The sequence below is a fragment of the Giraffa tippelskirchi genome, chromosome 7, assembly GCF_054371585.1.
Source record: "Giraffa tippelskirchi isolate mGirTip1 chromosome 7, T2T-mGirTip1v1.2.pri, whole genome shotgun sequence".
Lineage (NCBI taxonomy): Eukaryota > Metazoa > Chordata > Mammalia > Artiodactyla > Giraffidae > Giraffa > Giraffa tippelskirchi.
The window spans coordinates 3063156-3084951 of NC_137281.1; the positions used below are offsets into that span (position 1 = coordinate 3063156).

Genomic DNA, 21796 nt, shown 5'->3' on the forward strand with positions numbered 1-21796 from the left:
TCTTAAACTGTCCTCCTTTATTTGTTTACGTTTGCGATATGAAACAGAAGCTCGGCACGAACACACGCACACTCACGCCCGCCTGGGGAGAGGGGCTGGGACAAGGGCACTTGGCAGCTGGGCTGCACCCAGACCCTCAGGAGAAGGAGTGGGACCCAGCCAGATCCCCGCCCGGGGTCAGTGGGAGATGGAGTCTCGGTGAGTGCGGCAGGGTCCTGGGGCGATGTCACCAGGGACAGCCCCTGGGACCAGGAACCCGGCTCCCTCCCACAGAGCTGGCTCGGGCTGGTGGAGCTCCCAGCCTGGGTCAAAGTGCAGGGTCCGGGGCAAGGGGGCTGGGCAAAGGCACGACCCCAACTCGGGCCCCCCTGCCAAGGTGGACCTGAGCTGAAAGGCCGAGTGTGGGTGTGGGAGTCTGCACCGCAGGATGGGGACACAGCTGGACAGGAGGGTGGTAGTCACCTCAGGACCCCCCACTGCAGCCCCAGTGGGCCCGGGTGAACGCCTTGCCGCTGCCGCCCAGCCCTGCGTTCTTCCTGGCTCCCCGTGTGCCCACTCTGCTCCCTCCAGATACATATACATATATATTTATAATATATAATATAGGTCTCTTTCTCACGCGCTCTCTCCTCTCTCTAACCCACTCTATCTTTACTCTAGGAGACAGAACTCCGTAATCTCTTTCCTCAGTGCAATGGGGGGTGGGGGCTGTCTCCCTGGCACCGGCCTCCTGGACTCCAGCGGGGACGTGGATGGGGCGGGGTGGGTGATGGGTGACAGGGCCTCTGCGGCACCTGCCCGGCCCTCACCCGGACAGGGTCCACGCGGAGCACGGAGCGTGTGGCCGCCACCACCGGACCAGGCAGTCACCTGGGAAGCGAGAGGGGGACGGTGTGAGGCACCTCCATCCAGCGCCCACTTCTACCCAGCACCGGCCTCGGCCCCGCCCTGGCCCCGCCCCTCTACGTCCCCGCCCATCCCCGCCCAAGGCCCGCCTCCGCCCAGGGCCCGCCTCTATACAGTGCCCGCCTCCGTCTCCGCCCTCCTCCGTCCAGTGCCTGCCCCGGCCCCGCCCGCCTCCGCCCAAGGCCCGCCTCCTGCCCCGCCCCTCTGTCCAGTGCCCACCCCGCCTCCGCCCAAGGCCCGCCTCCGCCCAAGGCCCGCCTCTATACAGTGCGCCTCCGTCCCCGCCCTCCTCTGTCCAGTGCCCGCCCCTGCCCCGCCCACCTCCGTCCCCGCCCGCCTCCGCCCAGGGCCCGCCTCTGTCCCCGCCCTCCTCTGTCCAGTGTCCACCCCCGCCCCGCCCACCTCTGTCCAGCGCCCGCCTCCGGCCCCGCCCACCTGTCCCCAGCGCCCACACTCACTGGGAGCCGGGGGCCACTGGGCCTCCTGGGGCAGAGCCGTTGGGCATCGGGAGCGGCTGGAGGGCCAGGGCACTGTGGGAAAGGATGAGCGCACGGTCAGCGCCCCCACGGAACACCAGCTGCCCCTGCCGCCGCACCGTGCTTACCTCTGGCTTTGGAAAAGCCCCAAGGACTCTGGGCTCTTCTCCCCCTCTGGGGTCTGTGGGGGCTGGTGGGCCCCGGGGGCCGGGACAGAGGTAGCAGGGTCTCTGGTTGCACTGCAGGGGGACCGCGGGGTTACCGTCACAGAGGCCCTCATATCCCAGGGCCCCTGAGAGCCGCCCAGCGGCCGGAGGAGCTGCAGGTCAGCACACATCCCCTGCCCTCTCTGATCCGACTGAGCCCTCCCACCCCAGGGCTGAGCGGGAGCTCTGGGTTCCAGGGCCCTGTAAGTGGGGATGACCGAGGACCAGCCACCCGCCTCCCCAAAAGCTCGCTTTCTAGGGACCCCAAGCAGTCGGCACCTGTCCAAGGAGCTGGGGGCGGAGCGCGTCCCTTTGAGGCCAGCCTGGAGGTCCCCGACGCTGAGCAGGGCCTGGTAGGGGGCTGTGCGGAGGAGAGCGGCCCGCAGTGTGAGACTCAGCAAGCGGAGCACCAGCGTGCTCCTCAGGGCGGGTGGACAGGCCAGGCACCGGGGCTGAGGGCAAGGTGGACAGGCCGGGCACGGGGGCTGAGGCGGGGTGGACAGGGCGGGGTGGGGTGGACAGGCCGGCACCGGGGCTGAGGCGGGGCGGCTCACCCGCGGGCTCCGCTGCTTTGCTGCCATCTGCGGCTTCCTGAGGTGCGGAGTGGGGAGCGGGATCCTGAGACCTAGGAAGCAAGAGGAGGAGCCCGAGGGGTGGCTGGGCTTGGCGCTGGAGCCCCAGGCCCCCGGCCCTGCTTCGGGCCTCACCTGAGCTGCAGGGTGCTGGGGGCCACTGGGACAGCCGGGCTCGAGGCCGGGAAGTCCAGACGCTCCCCGCGGGGCTCCTTGTCCCTGCAGTCCTGGTGGCCATCTGGGCCGTCCGTAGGCACTGGGTCAAAGGCAGCTGTCCAGCTGGGGCCTGGGGGCAGGAAGCTGTGAGCACAGAGGCAGACAGCAGGGCACCGCCCGCGCCCACGCCGCGCGCTCACGCACCCGGAGGCTGGCGGCCGGCGCTGGGGTAGCAGGGGGGCCCGGCCCTGCCGCGGGCCCGGCCATCCTCGTCCTCTTCCTCGTCGTCCTCCTCCTCCTCGCTGTCCGTGCTGCCCCGGCTCCTGCTCCATGGAGCACCTACCGTCAGCACCACGCCCACCCAGCCGGCCTCCAGCACCACCCCGCAGAGGCATCCAAGGGGCGGGGCGGGGTGGGGCGGTGGGCAGTGTGAGGACGCCCAGGGAGAGTGTGACCCCCTGCGGTGGGAGGCAGGAGCCAGAGCCAAGCCCAGGAGCCCCGCCTAGCCCTGGCGGGAATGGCCCCTCACCACCTGCCCCCAGGGAAGGCTGACCCCACATGCTTCCTCCACCCGCAGCCTCACTGGACCTCCATCGCAGCGTCCTGGGCCCCAAACCTAACGGCCAAGTGCTGACAGACACGAGACTCCACACCGTGTCCAATGGGGAACCACGAAGGAAACCCAGAGGCTCGTAAAACGCTGCCCCACGGTCACAGGAGGCCGTGACCAGAAGGGCTCGTCCGCACAGTGCACACGAGCCAAATCCCCGCAGAAAGGCTGCGGGGAGCTTCCTGACCCTGGACATCTGGGATGGCATCTCGAGAGCCCACAAGCCACACTCAACAGGGAGCCCCGAGGCCCCCAAGATGAGGACGTGATGCGGGGGCTCTTCTCACTTGGAGAGGAGGGAGCAAAACTGTCTCTGACTGCAGCAAGCATGGCTTGTGTGCAGGAAACCAACGAACCCTCTCAAACTGCCAGAACAAGCAAGTTCTGCGAGAATCAGTGTACCAGTGTACTTGTATTTTTATACACTTATGGCCATTTCAAAACAACTCTGAGGAAAACATTTCTCTCAGAATTGCATCAAAAATGTTTAAGAATAAATTTAAATTTATTGCTCAGGAATAAATTTAACAAAAGCACCATAAAACTTAACACTCTGGAAACTACAAAACAGTGTCAGAAATAACTAAGACCTAAACAAATGTAAGATAGCCCAACTTCATGGACTGAAAGACAAAATACTGTTAAAATGGCAACACTCTCCAACTGACCTATAGATTCAAGGCGATCTCTCTTCAGAACCTGAGGTGGCTTTCTCTGCTGAAATTAACAATCACCTGGAATTTCAAGGAACTGAACCCGGAATGATCAACACAATTTTAAACAGAACAAACTGGATGCTCACATTTTCAATTTCAATACTGAATTTCAGAATTCAGTACGATGCAATCAAGGGGTGGGGTGGGGGGCTGGCATAGAGATGTACAGACCAATAATGGGCCAGGAGAGGCAGGCCAAAAATAAATGCTTGCACAAACAGCCAAAAGACTTCTGACAAAGGTGTCCAGAACAGCCAGCAGGAAGTCTCTTCAACCAGTGAGCTGGGACTCGGGTATTTCCATGCCTAACAATGAAGCTGGACCCCCACTTCACACACCTAAAAAACTAGCTCACAGCAGGTCAAAAACCTAAACGTTAAGAACTGATGTTACTAAGACCACCACAGGGATGAATCACGACCTTGGATTTGGCAATGACACGTGTAAGTGCAAAGCAAGTTGGCAGTCACACAGGGCACACCCAGCAGATGGCAAGTGACGCACAACTCCACCTACCCGAGGGACGGGCCTCACTCATGGGATAAAGGCAAAAACCCAAAGGGCACGAGGTCAGAGGATTGTCACTCTTGAGGGCAGCGGGCGCCAGCAGGGGCCCGGGGAGGGCTGCACTCCCCTCTGGGTGCCACAGAGGGAGGCCCATGCCGCTGACACTCGTGACCTGTCTGCTCGTCTGTGCCACTCACACATCACAGGGGTCAAGCCCTGCGCTGGTGTTCACGCCAGCAAGTCTGTGCTGCCCAAGCGCGTGCACGCAGGCAGTACTCCTGCGCCAGCCACCGCTCGCACAAACAGCTGGACGCGGCTCACAGACGCACAGCCGGACTGTGAGCGAGGGCAATTGCCAAGTCCTGCTCCACTGGCGTGACGGGAGGGAGTGGATGGGACATCCCACTGCCCTTGTGGCAAGAACAGGTGCAAGAGCTGCCGCGGGAGAGAGCGGAGGAGAGGGCGGGGCGGGCAGACCATGCCCCACTGGCCCTGGACCAAGCTGTGCCCGAAGGACCGCCTCCTGATGTCCCCACTGGACCAAGATGTGCCCCAAGGACCCTCCTCCTGCTCCTGCCTCCATAAGCAGTTATTCCTTTTGAACCTGAACTCATCTGAATTGGCTTTCTATCGCTCAACATTGAAAACATCCCACATCACACACGCACTCCACTCTCGTTTTGCCCGCAGGTCCTGCAGCCTGGCTGCGCTGGGGAACTTGCAGGAGGGGAGGGGAGCAGGGGGACTCACCGCAGGCCCGGGGGTTGGCCCAGGCGGCCGGCCCTGGCCAGCTGGCCGCCCTGCCAGGCACCGTCCTCCCCGTCAGACTCCCCAGAGCCCTGGCCCTCCTCCTCGTCGTCCTCCTCGTCATCGTCGAACTGCTGGATGCGGTCCTTGTAGCAGATCTCCAGTAGGTTGGCATTGGGCTGCGGGGGCGGGGCAGCAGGGTGAGGAGGGCCGCAGGCCCGCGGCAAACCCCCGCCCCCGCAGCGGTCGGGGCAGCTCACGTTGTCGTCGTCTGCGCTCAGGGAGAAGGTGATGCTGGCCGTCTTGTCGAAAGGTGCGCTGCGGGGCAAGCACAGAGGTAGTGAGGGACGCTCTCTCCTGGGCCCGGTTCGTGCAGACACGCCTCCTGCTAGGGCTGCGCATAAACCACAGTCATCCCTGGCGGCACCCCTGGCGGCGGGACGTCTGCAGAGGGAGTTGCCCTGCCTGTGTGTCCCCAGTCACGTGAGGCCCCACAGGGAGACCTAAGACTCCTGAAACTTGTTTCCTCTTCATAAAATAAAGGACACAGAACCTCGCTGGACAGGCTAGGCTTTGAGATCATAACCTGAGTGAGGTATGTATTTCGAGGCACACAGGTCCCCGAGGCAGGACCCAGGTGGGGGCCAGGGGGCCCAGGGATTGCGGGCAGTGCCGCGCCCACACATGCCCACACCCATCTCTGCTCAGCTCTCTGTCCTCCAGAAAGCCGCACAGAAGCGCCACTCCTGGATGAAGGAATCGAATCCACACGCTTTAAGTACTGACCCACACACGTGGGAACAGCTTTGTCCATGTACAATCCAACCCGCAGAGTGTGCAATTTTCCAGTAGCCCCTCCTTGTTCTGCTTGCCTCTCTCCTGGGGCGGAAGAGCACCGTGTCTGCACTGAGGTCCGGCGCCCCTTCCTGTGAAGGAGCTGCTTCCAGGCTGGCAGCTGCTGTCTCAGACCCAGGAAGCACCTTCACAACCCCCGCAGGCTGACTTGGCGCGTGGCAGACAGACTTGCAACCCCCACCAAGGCAGGTCCCCGCACCGCCCTCATAGGGAGGGAGCAGCCGCGAGCAGGGCTGGAGGCCCAACACGCAGAGCCCGGTGGGCAGCGCCTTCAGCCCTGAGTTTGCAGACATATTCATCCATTTTCTGTTCCAGGATGCTTCGTGGCTTTAGTTTTTTTTTTTACATTCAAAGCTTTTCACCTCATTGGCGTTTATCTTGATGGAAAAGGTGACAGTTTCGTCCTAAGAGAGCAGCCGGCTGTGCCCAGGCCACTCATTGAGTGTGGCTGCCCCCTGGCCAGGGTCTTCTCTGGGGCCTCCCAGCACACACGGGGTGGGCAGAGCGGCAGCTGACAAGGGTCGCGCTTCGGCTCCCAGAGTCTCTGTCTGCCTCGAGGCATGACAGACGGCAGACGGCGCCCTATCTCCCTGGCTGCAGACGGACTCCCGAGCCCTAAGCCGAGGGTGGTCGTGACACGTAACTGGGCAACACCCGACAGGGCCCACACGCTGCCCGCGACGACACGGGGCGGGGGGACCAGGGCCCAGCCCCCATGCAGCCCAAAGGGGCCACGACTGGAAAACCCCGCCCAGCACGCCCTGCCGCTTCGGCCCGCTTTCCCTCGGGCATCCCAGACGCATGTGCTCCCGCGGCAGTGGCCGCGCTGGTCACTGCGCACGGCCCCAGGGCCCAGCGCTAGGCCACAAGCAGCTGCCCCATGCCCCCTACCCAGTCTCCCCTCCAGATCCCAGGTGCCTGCCCTTCCCTTCACTGTCCATCCACTGCCATCACAAGGCTGCTTCTGAAACCGACAGAACACCAAAACTTTTAACTTTTTCTCGGTTAAAACCACCAATGTCCGTGGCAGAAAATTTGGACAGTCAAGAAAAAAGTTCCGGGGCGATATCAGAGCAATCGATATCGACATGTGGTACAAGACATATGGAGAATCAGAACTGGTCACTGAAAAACACCCTCTCCTGTTGGCCCGAGGCCTCTGGAGGGGAGGGGAGGGGAGGGAAGGCAGACGAGTTCTGAGTCTGCACGGGTGCGCAGCCGGTCCCGTGTCCCAGGATGCCCACACCGCTCCTGCCCGGGGGCAGAGGGTGAGAGGCTGGCAGCCCGCAAGCTGAGCCCGACCTGGGCCTGGTGGCATGGGGACGCCGGGCGCACGCAGGGGGCACAGAGAACGCCACGCGAGCGCGTGCTGACTGACCGCCTTGCGGCCCTCCGGGCCCCCGCCTGACCTGGCCTGGCCGGGGCACACTCACTTCACGCTCTCCTCCTGCTCCCCGAACTCCTCGTCGTTGAAGCCGAAGTGGTCGATGAAGGCCGAGGTCATGCGCTGCATCTGGAAGTCCATGAAGGCCTGCGGGGGGGCGGCAGTCAGGGCAGGCCTCCACACAGCCTCCCTCCCCTGCCCTCCCCGCCCGCACCTGCTGCAGCACCGCCTCCTCCGGGAAGTTGAACTCCTTGAGCCTGTCGTCCTCGTCGTCGCTGGAGGAGTGCAGGTGGTGCGTGTTCACCTGGGCAGGGGCGGGCAGGGGTCAGGGCCTGCGGGGCACCCCAGGGAGGCCTGGGGCACGCTGGGGCTGCGGGGAGGGGGTCGGGCCCGGCCGGGAGGAGAACCGGCGCAGGAGACTCACCAGGTCTACCGTGTTCTTCTTGTTGGTCTCCGCCAGGGGGCCCGACACGAAGGCCTCCCAACGCTCCCGCACCTCCTGCGGCAGCTCTGCCGGAAGGGGCGGGGTGAGGGCGGAGGCCCCGCCCACCCCGCCCGCCCCCAGGCGCGCCCCGTCCTCACCCTTCAGGAGCTGCTGCAGCTGCTCTGCATTGGGCCCCTTCTCCGAGTTCTGCACCAGGGCGTTGGCCACGCTCGTCAGGTGGCCCATGTAGCCTTTCCGAGGGCCCCCTGCGGACCTGGAGAGAGGGAAGCCAGGGCTGGACTCGGGCCGCCCCGCCACCTGCCGCCGCTCCGCCCCGGCCCAGGACCCCCTGCTCACTGCACGCGGTCGTTCTCCTCCCAGGAGGTCAGGATGCGCTCCACCAGGCGGCACCGCTGCAGCAGCTGTGGGGGGTGGCGCGGCGTGCAGTGGGTATGAGCACGGCACCCCTCCCCTGCTCACCCGTTCAGGGGCCACTCGGCCTGCACAGCAAACCCCAGAGCCACCCCGCCTGCCTCTGCTCCAGCTTCGCCCTGAGGCCCGGGCCACACCCAGGAAGACACCTCCAGGAGCACGGGGGCCACCCTGGGAAGAACCCTTCCTGGTCCCCCAGGACACCCACTGCCTCCGAGGTCACCACTCCACCAGTCCCCACCCTCGCACAACACCGATTGTTTTCCAAGACTCTGGACCTCCGTAAGAGACCATGACTCCGCCCCTGAACGGCCTGGCTCCACATGACACGCAGGGGGAGACATGGAGCAGAGCCCCCCCAAAGACTAAAGAGGATTGGGATCCGGGAGCCCAGCTCACGTGTTTCACGACAGGGTTCTCGGCGGGCGTGTCTGAGCCACTGTCGGCAGGGGGCCCAGAGCTCAGCATCGTGCTCACGCACACCTCCACTTGGGCATGCAAGAAGTTGTTGAACACGTAGTGGAAGAAGAGGTCCTGGGGGTGAGGGCACAGGCTGGCTCTGAGAGCCTCCCCCACCGTCGCCCCACCCCCGCCCCTTGCACCCCCATCCTTTGCCCCCAGTACCAGCATGGTGTTGGGCACATCCAGGGCCAGGAGCTCTTGGGTCAGGGCAGCATCGTTGGCACTCAGGGCACTGGCCAGCAGCTTGACCACGTGCAACCGCGTGTTGCCCAGGGGTGGGGCCAGGCTGCCCCATGTTGTGCGAAGCGGTTCCAGCTGCAGATGGAGAGTGGGGCTCGGTTCCTGTCCCAGCTCTGCCCTGACCCCAGGGCCGCCCCCCCACTTCCCCCTGAGCACCCTGCCCACCTCAGGCGGCTCCAGCAGGAGCTGGTGGAAGCAGCCAAGACGCGGGCGCAGGGCGTGCAGGGCCCCCGCACTGGACACGGCGCCGTCTAGGGTTGCCTGGGCCAGGAGCTCCAGCTGCCCATCCACGCTGCTGAAGAAGTTGTTCACAGTCACAGACTCGGACCTGCAACAAGCATGGTGGAGGGCAGTGTGAACCACCCAGGCGGCCTGTGCACACGTGTGCGTGCACGTGCGCACACCCCAGGGAGGGAGCCTGGGGCGCTCACCTGGCCCTCCTGGGCTCCAGCAGCGTCAGCAGCACCTGGATCCCGCTCACAAGGACCGACGGGCTCCGCTCCCCCTCCAGCATGTTGCTCAGGAGCTGCTCGATGGTCTCCTGCCTGGGGCAGGGGCGGGGGCGTCAGGGAGGAGGGCCCGGGATGGCTCTCCCTCCCCTGCTTGGGCGACCCCGCAACCCACTTCTCCAGGGTAGCCAGCAGCTGGTCGGGCTCTGGGCTGTCCTGCACTTGGATCATCTGCTCCCGGCTCAGGCGGATGATGTCGCAAAGGGACTGGGACGCGTTGGAATGTTGCTGGGGAGGGAGAGAGAGCTGAGGACCCTGGCCTGCCCTGGCATCAGGAAGCCCCACGCACTGGAGGTGGGCACCTGCCTTCGAGGACAGAGGGCCACACAGACCCGGGGAAACACGTGGGAGGGAGAGAACACAGACACTGGAAAGGAGAGATGGCTGAGAGAAAGGGAAACCAAAGACTTCCTGGAAGAGGAGACCCTGACACAAATCTCACACATGCCATCTACAGCTAGTAGCCAAGGGGAGCAGGGACCATGGCATGCACCAACTCATGACTGGACAGGCCACCGAGGTCCGTCCATACAGTGAAACACTCCTCGGCCTTGGAAAAGTACGAAGTGCTGAACACGCTGCAATTCGTATGAACACAGCAACCTGATGCTAACGCCAGGGGCCAGTCACAGGCGAGCACGCGTCACGCGTGGAGCGGCAAAGAAGGTCAGAAAGCAGACAGGTGTCTGCGGGGGCCGAGCCCCCATGTGGGGAACAGGGAGCGGCAGCTAACGGGGCTGGGTCCCCTCTGTGGACCGATGAAGAGCGCTCTAAAACCGGCATCATGAAGGCTCCACAACCCTGTGTGTGCACTCAACGCCGCCGGGCCCTGTATTTTCACTGGGTGAGCCTCCCAGTGTGGTAAGCAGCTGCGAGATAAACCAGGGAAGCACGAGCAGAGCCCTGAGTCCAGCCCAGCAGGCGGCTGCCCGAGCCCAGCACGCAGACCCCCAGACCCCCCCGGCCACGGCGGCACCTCAGAGCCCCGCGCCATGCCCTGCCACCTGGCTGCCAGCAGACGCCCATTGTCCCTCTGCCACGAAGGCAGGGTGGTCCTCACTGCCCCAGGCCTGGCCCTGGCTGAGTGCCTGGGGTGATGACCCATGCCTGTGGACCTCTGCTCTGCCAGTCAGTGGGCCAGGACGACAGACATGGGGCCCCTGGCATTATCTCTGAAGGACCAGCAGGGCTGACCCAGGCACAGGAGACGGGAAGAGCCGCCAGGCCCCAGAGGGGAGGAGGGAGGCTCAGGGAAGGGCGGTAATGAGGGCCGGGTCAGAGGGCCGTCTTGAGAGTCCTGGGCACTCCTGGGAGGAGGAGCTGGTTCCTGAGGAGCGGTCCAGGAGTGTAACCCTCGCCTGTTCTCAGCAGGAGCCCCCTCATATCTCCAAAGGCGCCCTTCTCTCATCGCTCATTGAAGGGGGCATGGGGCCGAAGCTCGCGGGCGGCAGCACTCACATTGTCGTCCTTCGACGGGTGGATCTGCTCGATGAGCCTCTGGACGATCTTCTCCTCATTGAGCCACTGAGGAGGGACAAGAGAGTGGGGCTCCGCGTCCCGCCCCGCCCCGCCCCGCCCCGCCCCGCCCGGTCCCCGCCCCACCCACCCCGCCCCGCACGCACGTTGACCACGTCCTGCCTCAGCTGCGGCCGCTCCACGCAGGTGAGGAGGCGCAGCAGGAGGTCCATGATGGCCGAGGTGCCGATGTGCTGCAGCAGCAGGTCCACGAAGTCGTCCTTCTTCCGCAGGAAGGACACGAGCTGAGGACGCGGGCTGTGGGTGAGCGCAGGACCCCCGGGCCCACCAGCCCACGCTCGCCCGCCTGCCCCGCCTGCGGCCCCGGCACCTGGTCAGTCTTGCGGTTGATGAGGACGCCCATGACCTTGCTGAAGAAGCTGGCCAGCAGGGGGTTGAGGCTGCCGCTGCTCTGCAAGAAGCCATAGAGGCGGTGCAGCAGGGACTCGTCCGCGCCCAGCGCGTCGTTGATCTGGGGCACGTCCGATGTCAGGATCTCGCAGGCCACGCTGGGGTACCTGTCAACCCAACAGGGTTGCAGAGGGGGCGGCGGGGACCCAGCTGCCCCGTCCCCCAGTCCCAGCCACGCAAGCTCCCCACCCCGGAAGACGGCGTCGGGCCTCCTAAGCCTGGACCCAACCAACCCCTACTAACACTGTTCCCCAACCCCAACCCTGCAGGCTGACCCCCGGCCCCGAGGACCTTTCACCAGACGAGAGGGCTGCCTGCCTAGGGCGCCACCCAGGCCCCGGGGACCCCAGCCTGCTCAGCTCTGCCTCGCGAGCTGTCAGGCCCTGGCAAGGGAGTTCCTCGGGGTGAGACGGGGAGCCCAGGGCCAGGTGGTCACAGGAGTCAGAACCGAGGCATGGGACACGCTCAAGCTGGTGGACAGAGCCAGGTGAGCAAAGCCGAGGAGGGAGAAGACGCACGAGGGGGCAGTGACGGGCAGGTGGACACTGGGGGTCCCCCGAGGCTGGCACCACTGCACCGAGCCCCCACTTCACATAGGGCAAACTGAGGAGTCACCCACTGCCCGTGTGGCTCGAGGCCTCTGGGGACAGAGGCAGGACCTGTGAGGCCCGGTGTGTGCGTCAGTGTGAGGGGCCAGGAGGCCTGTCTGGGACAGGCGGGGCAGGGCCGGAGAGGGGCAGCAGAGACCAGGGCAGACAGGTGCCCTGGACAGCGCATGCCTGCCTTCCCCTCCCTCCCTGGCAGCCCCTCTGGTGGGAGGGGCACAGCCACACCCTCAGGGCCGGGCACCATGCTGGCACGGGGGACAGGACGTGGGGGTGAGGGACAGTCCTCACGCTCCCGTGCTCCAAGACAGAAACAGAAATCCAACTGAATAACCACCAGGAGATAAAGTGGGTGGGGGTGGGGCGGGGCAGTGAAACACGGCCGGTGCCCCTCAGTGCTGGGGGAGGGGCCTCGGGGGCCTCCTCCCACCCCTCTGTCGGGGGAGGCCTGGCAAGTCCCGCAGAAAGGGGGACAACAAGGTCCACGGCAAGTCGGGGGCTCACTTGTAGCGCAGCCGCTCCTCGCCGCTGGCCGGCGGCTCCTGGGTGACCCAGGCCACCATGGCCTGCAGGTGCAGCGGCCGCAGCAGGAAGTCCAGCAGCTTGCGGTTGACGACCTTGCACTCCTGCAGCACGTCCTCCTCGTCCAGCAGCTCAGGCAGGCTCAGGTCCTCCCGCTCCAGCAGCGTGTCGAGGTGCGAGCTCGTGTGCAGGTCAAACTTCCAAAACATGGCGCCCTGCAGGCAGGGCTGTCACACTGGGCCGCCCGCCCCCTCCACCTCCCAGCCTGCGAGGCCACTCCACGGGCGGCCTCCTGCCCACTGCCCAGCGCCCAGAGCCGGGGAAGACCACACACGGGGCCCGGGGCAAGGCCCCAGAACGGTGCACAGAGCCGCCATGGGCCTGTCCGCCCCGGGCCTGTGTCCACAGTCCCTTCATCTGGGTTGGACCTGGGCTGATCCCAGAACCTCTGGCCCCAGGCTCACTTGAACCTGTATCTGCTCAACAAATTAAGCGTCCCATGAAACCGGAAATCTCCAGGCTGTGTGCAGGGCGGGGGAGAGGGAGGTCTGCAGTGTCTCCAGGCTGCACTCGCGCACACACACACAATCCCCAGGCTGTAAACACACACACACGTCCCAACCCCTGTACCCAGTGCCAAGACAGGACAAGGACAAGTTGGAAGGGAGAGCGCAGTGGCCCCCAGAATAGCCGCTGACGGGGCCAATGGCACCAGACAAGGAAGCACCTCCGTGGGAGGACAGCGGCTGTGGCCCGCCCAGCCGGCACTGGCCTCAGGAGCACCTCTGGTGGAGCACACGCTAGGTGCCTGGAGGGTCCAAGCCCCTCGATGAGCAGACTTGGCTGCCCCTCTGGGGATTCCTACGGCCCCCAGCCTCGACCCCTGGGTGCACAGCCGCCCTGAGCTGGCCGCTAGCTCCCAGGCCACTCTGTCCACCCGTCCCCCCAGACACTGGGGCTGTGCCTGCGGCTCTTGTGAGGGCTCTGGTCACCCCATGGTACGGCAGACAACCACACCCAGGTCAGCTGGGCCCCCGAGCACCATGCTGGCACTGCCCAGTGCTCACGTGTCACCCGCCTCCTGAAGACCACTCGAAGCCAAGGCCGCTGCAGACAGACCCAGAGACCAGGACGCCCCTGCCAGCACCATCCCAGCTGTGGAGAGCTCGCCCACCAGCCGGGGCAGCAGCCCAGGGCAGAGCTGAGTGGCCCAGGGCAGAGCCGAGTGACCCGTGTGGCCAAGGGCGGGTGCCTGCCTTCTGACCCTCAGCTCCCCCGGGAGGCTGCCAGCACCCGGCTCTCCCGTCCAGCCTCCTCAGGAGCCTCATGCGTCTCCCCCGCCTGGTCCCCAGGACGACCTCTCACCGACAGGGAAAAAGCGGCCCCAGACGTGTAATGATCGCGGGTAATGATCGCGGGACTCGACTGGTTCCTAAGCCCTGGCCGCCTGCAGGTGGAGCAGAGGGGCCGTGACCTCCCGAGACAGCAGCGGACACAGGCCCCAGAGAGCGGGAGGACGTGGGGGCACCTGAGAGCCCCCAGGCCCACAGGGCTGGGCCAACAGCACTCCGGGACTCGCCCCCTGGCCTGCACCCCAGCCCCTCAGGATGCTTTTCTGAAACACAGACTTGCGCACCTAGCACGTGGTACCCCAGAAGGCCCCAAGATGGCCCCCCGGGCACCCCCCACCCAGTCCTGCCCGAGTGTGCACACCAGGCTCTCACCCCTGCCTCCTCCCTCTTGCCAATGACTTGTGCAGGTCAAGCCCAGGCCACGGCCCCTGGACCACCCTGACCCCCAGCGAGCTCTGGCCCGGCTCCTCACACATTGCCCCAAGACTGCCGCGCCGGGGTGCGTCTCCGCCCCAGCCAGAAGCCCCGAGCAGTGCCCCGCGTACTGCCGCAGCCCTAGGCCTGGGATGCGAGAATGGCGGCGCCGCGCGGACAACACGCAGACACACAAGGCCGACAAACCATGCGAGCTGTACCGCCGTCACCTCAACTGATCCCCACAACCAGCCCCACTGTACAGGGAGGCACCCGAGGTGCACCAGGGCCTGAGGGCTGCTGAGCCCAAGCCCCAGGAGGTCCCTTCTCAGAGTTCAGGGGGGCCCAGCCACCCCAACGGAAGCTAACAGGGCGAGCGAGGGTGCTGCGGCCCAGCTGGTGCCGGCCGCCCCGCGGAGCTCAGCGCAACGCTAAGCTCTGGGCAGCGTCCGTCAGCATCCACCTCTGGGTGCAGACCCGCAGCCTTGCAGACCTATAGACCAGGCACACCACACGTCCCCCATGGGCTGTGCACAAGGCACAGAACCGTCCTGCCTGGCGGCTGTGACCACCCTGGACAGCACCGCGTGGGAGCCCCGTGCTCGGAAACCATGACTGAAGCGCGGGACCCTGCTCCTGAGGCGGGAGGCGGACGTATCTGTCAGGTCATCAGTAGAGGGAACTGCTCCTGCCCAGATGCCCCCAGCCACACCCACAGGCTCCCCGTAAACCAGCCCCAGGTGGGGTGGGGGACTGCCAGGGCTGGCAGGCTGGGGAGGGGAGAAGGAGAGTGGGCTGCAGCACGTGCTGAACGCGGGGCCCTGTGTCGAGTGGGGACACTGCTCCAGAAGGCAGGTGGGCAGCGCCCCGAACCCGCAGGTGCTCAGAGACCCTCCTGTACACGAGGGCCATCCCCACTTCTACCCGCACCCCAGGTCCACCCTCCTCACTTCGAGAGACGGCGGGCCTGGACGGTTTCCTGAGCTGGGTGCTCGTGGGGCCAGAACCACGTCACAGGGCAGCCGCTGTCCAGGCCCAAGGGACGAGGCACACACCCCAGTGAGACCACCACCTCTTCCTAATCGCAGATTTTTGTGAGGACGAGAGAAGGCCAGAGAGGTCAAAAGGTCACCCCGGTGGCATGAAGGAAGCCAGTCACCCACGACCACATGTCGAACGTATGTGCGCGCGCGTGCGCTCAGTTGCTAAGCCGTGTCTGACTCGACCGTGACCCCAGGGACTGCAGCCGCCAGGCTCCTCTGTTCGTGGGATTCTCCAGGCAATACTGCAGTGGGTTGCCATTCACTTCTCCAGGGGATCTTCCTGACCCAGGGACTGAACCCACGTCTCCTGCACTGGCAGCAGTTTCTTCACCATCTGAGCCACCAGGGAAGAGCCCACATACCACACACTTCCATTTCAATGAAACATCCAGAAAAGGCAAATCCGTGGACACAGAGTTGGGATTAGTGTTTTTCAGGAGCTGGGGGACAACAGAAGGATGGAGGGACACAATTGCTAGCTACTACGGGGTTTCCTTTTGGGAAAGGGGTGTTCTTTTTAAAAAGAAGGCCTAAAATCAATTGTACACAATTTTATTTCACACTATAACTCACTTAAAAAACCTATGGTGGTGACTGGTGGTTGCACAACTCTGTGAATAGACTAGATATTGAATTGTGTAGTTTAAATGGATGTCATATATTACGTTACATAAATTACATCTCCCCCCACACACACAAAAACCTATCGTCAAAAACAAAACCAGGACTTCCCTGGTGGTACAGTGGATAGGAATCTGCCTGCCAATGCAGAGGAAACGGGTTCGATCCTCGGTCAGGGAACTAGATCCCACATACCGCAGAGCCACTGCGCCTGCCCTCCAGAGCTGTGAGCCCCAAACTACCGACGCCTGCTCACCTGGAGCCTGTGCTCCTCAACGAGGGGCCGCCACAGCCAGCCCTGTACACCGCTACGAGAGAAGCTTGTCTTGCTGCAGCTGGAGAAGGCCCACGCGGCAACAAAGACCCAGCACAACCAATAAATACACAACTTGTTACAAAACAAAACCGAAGCTGCCTGAGGCTGCCGTGAGAGGGCCAGGCCTTGGCCTGCTCTATGCCCAAGAAGCCTGGAGCTGACACGCTGCCAGGGCCGGGCCGGGACCGAGGTGAGAAGGCGCAGCCGCATGCCCAGGTGCCCCCCACCCTCACTACCCGCGGGGTCCTGGGGGACGGGGCCTGCAGAGAACCTGTGCCTGCGCACAGCACTGTATCCCTCCTCAAGACGACCAGGGACAGCACCGCTCTTGTTCCCATTTGACAACCGAGGCGCAGGGGACCCTCAGGCATCAGCCACAGCAGAAGCAGGCCTCGGCGCCCTCTCCAGGCTGCAGGACAGCCTCGGGGCTGAGGCAGCGTCCAAAGCACCTGTAGATGGCACAGGCTATGTCCCCCGCCCCCAACCCTGCCACCCCCCCTGGACCACAGGCAGGCCTTCCCTCCCAAAGCTAGCCTGGGCTGGGGGGGCAAGTGGGGTATGGACTCCAGGGACTTCAGAAACCAGGCAGTCCCTTAAACTCTCAGAACCTCAGGTCCTCCTCCGAAAGTCAGAGGAGGCTGCAAAGATCAGATGCAGCTGAGGGGTCATCAGTTCTCAGGCTCTACACGGGACAAGATGCAGATGCAGGAGGCATGGACTAAAGACGACACCCCAAAGAGAAAAACACTTTCCCCTGCCACAACCTCTCAGTGCACCCCAGCCTCGGGTCCTGACGCTCAACTTCCCGGAAGCCCTGGACGTGGACAGCAGAGGGCTTTCCTCCTCACTCTCTAACGGTGATACGGCATACCACGCCCTGTTTCCTCGACTATGAAACAGGACCCAGCCGCCAGGAAGGGGCACATTCTGAGAACAGCGGGGTCAGGCCCGAGGTCCTGACACGGCAGGTTTCCTTCAGCAGGTGTCCCAGGGGCCAGGCTGAAGGCTGGACACTTCTGAGCAGGAGGGAAGGAGCAGCCACTACCCAGGGAGACAGTGCTAAAAACAGGAGCCTTAGCCCTGAGGAAGATGGCCCGTTCGCCTGAGTGACTGAGCTCACTCAGATACTCCGGTGGGTGCCCCACACCCCACCACCCCCGTGCTTTGCAACTTTTAGCAAACTTCAAGAAAACGGAAGTGAATACCACTGGCTTTTAGCGACCGTTTGAAAACCATGACTCTGGCTGCAAACGGAAGAAGGGGAAACTGTAAATGAGAAAGGAAGCCATTAAGAACGAAAACTACCTCTCTCTACACCAGCTCCACACCATCACCCTGGGTTTCCGGCTTCGCTGCTTGGTTCTCAGGCCTTGGACACCAGCGGCCCCTCTCGGGAGCTGGCAGCCCCCGCCCTGGCGTGGGCTCAGGGAGGGCTCAGCTGCAGCCCCCACTGAGCACCCCTACGGCCGCCGCCACCACAGTCCATCCACACATGGCCCTGCCTGCCTGGGAGCCCGCGGCCAGTCCGTTACCTGCCACCCCTTTCTTGCCCGCCCCGGCCCCACGTACCCGGAAGTGGAGATCCAGCCTGAAGAGGCCGCTGGGAGGGCCCCGGGGTGGCCCCCTGAGATGCCCTGAGGCTCAGGAGGAACTCTGGCCCAGGGAGAGGCCATCCCGGGCCCTCCGCGGCCCCAGCCACCACAGGCCACAGGCCCCTAAAGAGGTGCTGGCCAGGCGTGGAGACTCCGCTGCTGGCAGGCCAGACCCCAGCCTTTGCAGGGCCAAGCAGGTCAGAGGACAGTGAGACCATCACCCTCTAACTCCCCTCAATCCATCAGCTCTCAGACAAATGTAAAATGGGGGTGGGGGACTTCCAATTCCAGGAACGGGACCATGGTAACATCAGGACCCACCAGAGACTCGGCAAGGTAAGCCACGGGACACCCACGTGGAAGTAGGGGCCAGAGAGGCCAGAGAAGGAGAGGGACCTGGCCAAGGCCTCATGCGACCACGGGCTGGGACTTTCCCGGGGACTCGGGAAAACTGGGGGGGGGGGGCAGTCGTTAGGGGCCCCAGACCACGCTCGCCCAGGTAGGGTGGCAGCTCTGCTCCTACCCAGGGCATGGAACAATCAGAAACATAAGAGAATGGGATAGCGACTGAGGACACGGAGAGGCCCCAAAGCTCGCCATCAGGGGCACCTCCTGGATCAGTCAGGGGTTCAAAGGGGAAAAGAGCAGTGAAGAGATTCTGAAAAGGCCCGTGGGGAACAGGGGGCTGGACTGAGTGTTCCAGGGAGATTCAAAGTCAGGAAGGCCTGCATTCCCATCCTGCTGCTCCAGGCTCTGAGGCCTCAGACCAGGCACCGGATTCCACTGAGCCCTGGTCTCTCCCGGGACACCTCGCAGAAGACTGCCCTGCCCCTGGGAAGATCCACAAAACTGGTGTTCTCGGGACACCCTGGTCTAGCCTGGAAAAGAGAGTGTGTCCCCATCCCCAGGGCTGTGCCTGCCCAGGGACCCTGCAGGAGCCGGGGAGGCGGGAAAGACAGGCATCTCCACCAAGGCGTCCAGGCCTCTCTCACCTCATCTCTCGCGGCAACGCGCATGGCGCTCAACACTCCCGCCACACCTGACTGCTCGTCTGCGCCCTCGCTCTGCCCTGGCCCAGCTGCTCCTTCTGCCTTCCCTCCAGCTCTTCGAGCCTGACTAGCTAGGTCCTCCTGGGTCCTCCTGGGTCCTTCAGGCTTCAGCACAGACACCACTTCCTCCAGGAAGCCTCCCCTGACTGCGTGAGAGGCCTGTTCCACACTTCCACGGCTTCCGTGCTCACACTGTGACGGCACCGTAGCGCTTGGTAACAGGAGCTGCCTGTTCAGGCACCTGCCTCCTGCAGCAGGACGCCAATTTCCCAGGATGGAGCCTAAGGCAAAGCCCCCTGGCTAGAGCTACTTCTGGAATTAAAGTCCAAAAGGGGCCAGTGACCTGCGACGGTCACTTGGCCGTGGATCCTGGAAAAAAAACATGGGGTGGGTGGGTGGAGACCAGCAGATTCTCCCCTACTGGAGAGAAACAGTAGGTAGCCCCACGACACTAACTACCAAAAGCACAAAAGGAAATCGAAGTACACAACTCAACACACGCCGCTCACAGTAGCAAAAGAGGTAAGCCACACTGTACCTAACACCCGAGCAGGAAAGCAGGGCTTGTCCACCGCTCTCAGGCACCACTGAACTGGGCTGTCTTCTGCCCTGGAGGAGGCCCCACAGCATCCCGGCTCTCACCCGCCACCCGCCAGTGGCATCCTGAGCTGTAACAACTGAAACCATCTCCGGTGCCCTTAGTGAAGGTCCCCTGGGGGATACCATCGCCCCCCCTCGCCCCCCGGCTGAGAACCCAGGCAACAGACAATCCCAAACTGAGTTATAACCTAAAAGCTGCTGAGCCTGGAGCACTTCCTGTGCTGCAGGCTTCTACAAACGGCACACGGAATCCCCAGAACCGCCCTCTCTACACCCCACGGAAGTTTCTTTGCAACTCTGAAGCCCGCCCCACACCTGACAACACATCTTCCTTCCAGAAACATCCTGCCTTTCAGGCTGGTGTTACTGGTAACTAACATCTGTGTCCTCAGCACAGATGTCAAAGTGTGTAAATCACCGAGCAGACAGACCCTAGCCGCCTCGTTCAAGGGCCCGGCCAGCAGCCCCACCAAGGCGTTCCGCCCCTCTCTCCCGCAGCCTGCGGGGCTGGGTTCCCACCTTCACGTATCTGCATGTGCTGTTCCTTCCACCCGGAAGGCCCTTCTTCCCACTTTCCATCTGTCAACTCCTACTCATCCTTCCTCGACAGAAAAAGCCACCCGCAGAGCCAGTCTCCCTGGTCGCTCCGCGGTGGCCCCCACACCGCCCTGAGTTACCTCCCTCACCACACCAGCAATTGTGACTGTCCCCCCGGCCTTTGTTCCCTCCGCGCCAGCACCAGGCCCCTGCCGGCCCTCGGCAGGCCTCACCTCACAGAGAGGGGCCGCGCCCCGGGCAGGGTGAGGGGGCAGCCCCGCTCCTCGAGTCTGCTGAGCCCAAGGGTGCCAGTCCGAGGCCATGAATCTCCCAGGCAGGCCTCGGGAGGAGGGGGTGAGGCAGGGAGAGGAAGGCCAAGGGTGGCCGGGGAAGGGGCCCCAAGCGGGGCAGGGTGGCAGGAGCAGAGAGAAGGGGGAGCCCCGGGGGTCAGAGGGGATGCCCGCAGAATCAAAGGAGGCGAGGGTGGGAGTCAGGAGAGGGAGGGAAAGTGGGAAAGAGACACTGAGGCAGGGGTATGGACTGAGAGGGGGAGGAAGTGGGGCTGGAGGGGGGAAGCCTAGGAGATTTGGGGGCTGAGAAAGAGACCAAGAGACTTGGGGGGCTGAGGGGGGAGAGGTTAGGAGACTTGAGAGGCCTGAGGAGGGAGACTTGGGGTCTGAGAAGAAGAGACTAAGAGACTTGGGGGGCTGAGGAGGGGGAGACTTGGAGGGCTGAGGGGGAGAGACTAACAGGCTTGGGGGTCTGAGAGGGAAAGACTAAGAGACTTGGGGTCTGAGAAGAAGAGACTAAGAGACTTGGGGGGCTGAGGGGGAGAGACTAACAGGCTCGGGGGTCTGAGAGGGAAAGACTAAGAGACTTGGGGTCTGAGAGGGAGAGACTAGGAGACTTGGGGGGCTGAGGGAGAGACCTGGAGTCTTGGTGGGCTGAGGGGAGACGGAGTAGCCTGAGGGGAGAGACCAGGAGACGAGAGGCTGCGAAGGAGAAACTAAGAGAATCGAGGGGCTGAGGGGGAGACACCAGGGCTGGGGAGCTCTCATGGACGAGGGGAAGGGTCCGAAGGAGAAGGGGCGAGGAGACTCGAGGGTACATGGGCGGTGTTCTCGGGGGCGGGGAGGTGACTCGGGTGCCCAGACTGCGGGGAGGGTCCCTGGACGCCCACTTACCTGCGCGGGGGGGCGGCGGCTCCTCGCACTCCGGGCTCATCGGGGCGCCCCCCCCGCCCCGCCACCGGCGGCTCCGGCCCCGATCAGGGACCCGGTATGTGGGGGCGGGGGGTAGCGGCGGGGGCTCGCGCTTGTGCCGGGGCTCGCGCACGCGTCTCGGGCCTAGGGGGGCCCTCGCGCGACGAGTTCCAGAGTTTTGGGGGTCAGCGCCGGACGGGCGGGGGTCCGGGGCCTGCGGGCGAGGTGGCTGAGGGAGGTTAGTGGGGTCGCGAGGCCCGCGCAGGCCCTCAGCTGGGAAGTCGCCCCGCTTTACCCGGCCCGGCGCCCCGCGGGAAAGCAAGGGCCGGTCAGGAAAGGCGTCCTACTCCGCGGTCCCAACAGGCCGCAGTGCTGAGCAACGGCTGACGGAAGCCCAGGCCCACTTCCTCCACCGCCCCCTTCCCCAAAGCGGCGAGGTCCCGGGCCTTTGCAGTCGGCTTCAGGGCCTCCACCGCCCGGCTCCGTCCGCCACTATCCCACAATCCCCCTGGTACGAGGGAACGCAGGAGGCCCCGCCCTCCCGCCAGCGACTTGGTGCGCAGGTGTGTGGAGGCCGCGCGCCTGGGCCCCGCAGTGCGCGTGCGCGCCGGGCCAGCCGCTGCGGGCCACGCCCAGCCAGAACGGCTCCGCCGCAAAAGTGCTCGCGCGGGTCTCTGCCAACGGTCTCTCCCTGAGTAAACCCCGGCCACCCGACACGCAGGCCCCGCTGCACACTCTGGCAGCGCTTCTCTGCGACTCCGTTCCTAAGTCCACAGGAAATCCCTGCTTCAGGATTTCTCTATCCCCTCGCCCCC

At 64.2% G+C, this 21796-nt stretch overlaps 1 protein-coding gene and 2 long non-coding RNA genes across 7 annotated transcripts in view; 2 read left to right on the top strand and 1 right to left on the bottom strand.

Annotated features, from left to right (window-relative positions):
• PPP6R1 (protein phosphatase 6 regulatory subunit 1) lies at positions 1-21595 on the bottom strand. Of its 4 annotated transcripts, none has more exons than XM_081505511.1 (24): positions 20964-21595; positions 12238-12470; positions 11049-11235; positions 10825-10962; positions 10661-10726; positions 9318-9430; positions 9125-9238; positions 8859-9021; positions 8616-8768; positions 8391-8525; positions 7917-7981; positions 7718-7833; positions 7560-7645; positions 7350-7439; positions 7185-7282; positions 5157-5214; positions 4900-5075; positions 2521-2639; positions 2296-2446; positions 2143-2213; positions 1868-1949; positions 1511-1621; positions 1365-1436; positions 1-870 (listed from the first exon to the last, which is right to left on the bottom strand). In XM_081505511.1, exons 2-24 carry the CDS (start codon positions 12462-12464, stop codon positions 867-869), a joined length of 2595 nt encoding a protein of 864 aa, XP_081361637.1. In that variant the 5' UTR covers positions 12465-12470; positions 20964-21595; the 3' UTR covers positions 1-866. The 4 variants fall into 4 exon arrangements, with proteins under 4 accessions (XP_081361637.1, XP_081361638.1, XP_081361635.1 ...); XM_081505512.1 differs by having other exon boundaries at positions 1342-1436; XM_081505509.1 differs by lacking the exon at positions 20964-21595 and adding an exon at positions 19762-19954.
• LOC145512052 (uncharacterized) lies at positions 1313-5478 on the top strand. Its single transcript, XR_014058259.1, has 4 exons — positions 1313-1707; positions 1848-1975; positions 4840-5059; positions 5178-5478. It is a non-coding gene; the product is annotated as an uncharacterized LOC145512052 (long non-coding RNA).
• LOC145512051 (uncharacterized) overlaps positions 20016-21796 on the top strand; it is a 9382-nt gene continuing 7601 nt past the window's right edge. For both annotated transcript variants that reach the window (XR_014058257.1, XR_014058258.1), the window contains exon 1: positions 20016-20133. This is a non-coding gene — a long non-coding RNA (uncharacterized LOC145512051). The remainder of the gene's footprint in view (positions 20134-21796) is intronic.

Bases quoted from the DNA above. Each gene is read 5' to 3' on its own strand.
- PPP6R1 (XM_081505509.1), bottom strand. From the start codon at position 19,821: ATGGAAAGTGGGAAGAAGGGCCTTCCGGGTGGAAGGAACAGCACATGC. The intron at 9,431-10,660 runs GTGAGTGCTGCC...CTCCCTCCCCAG, and splicing joins ACCCGTCGAAGGACGACAAT to CAACATTCCAACGCGTCCCA. The intron at 5,215-7,184 runs GTGAGTGTGCCC...CTTGCCCCGCAG, and splicing joins GAGCAGGAGGAGAGCGTGAA to CGCACCTTTCGACAAGACGG.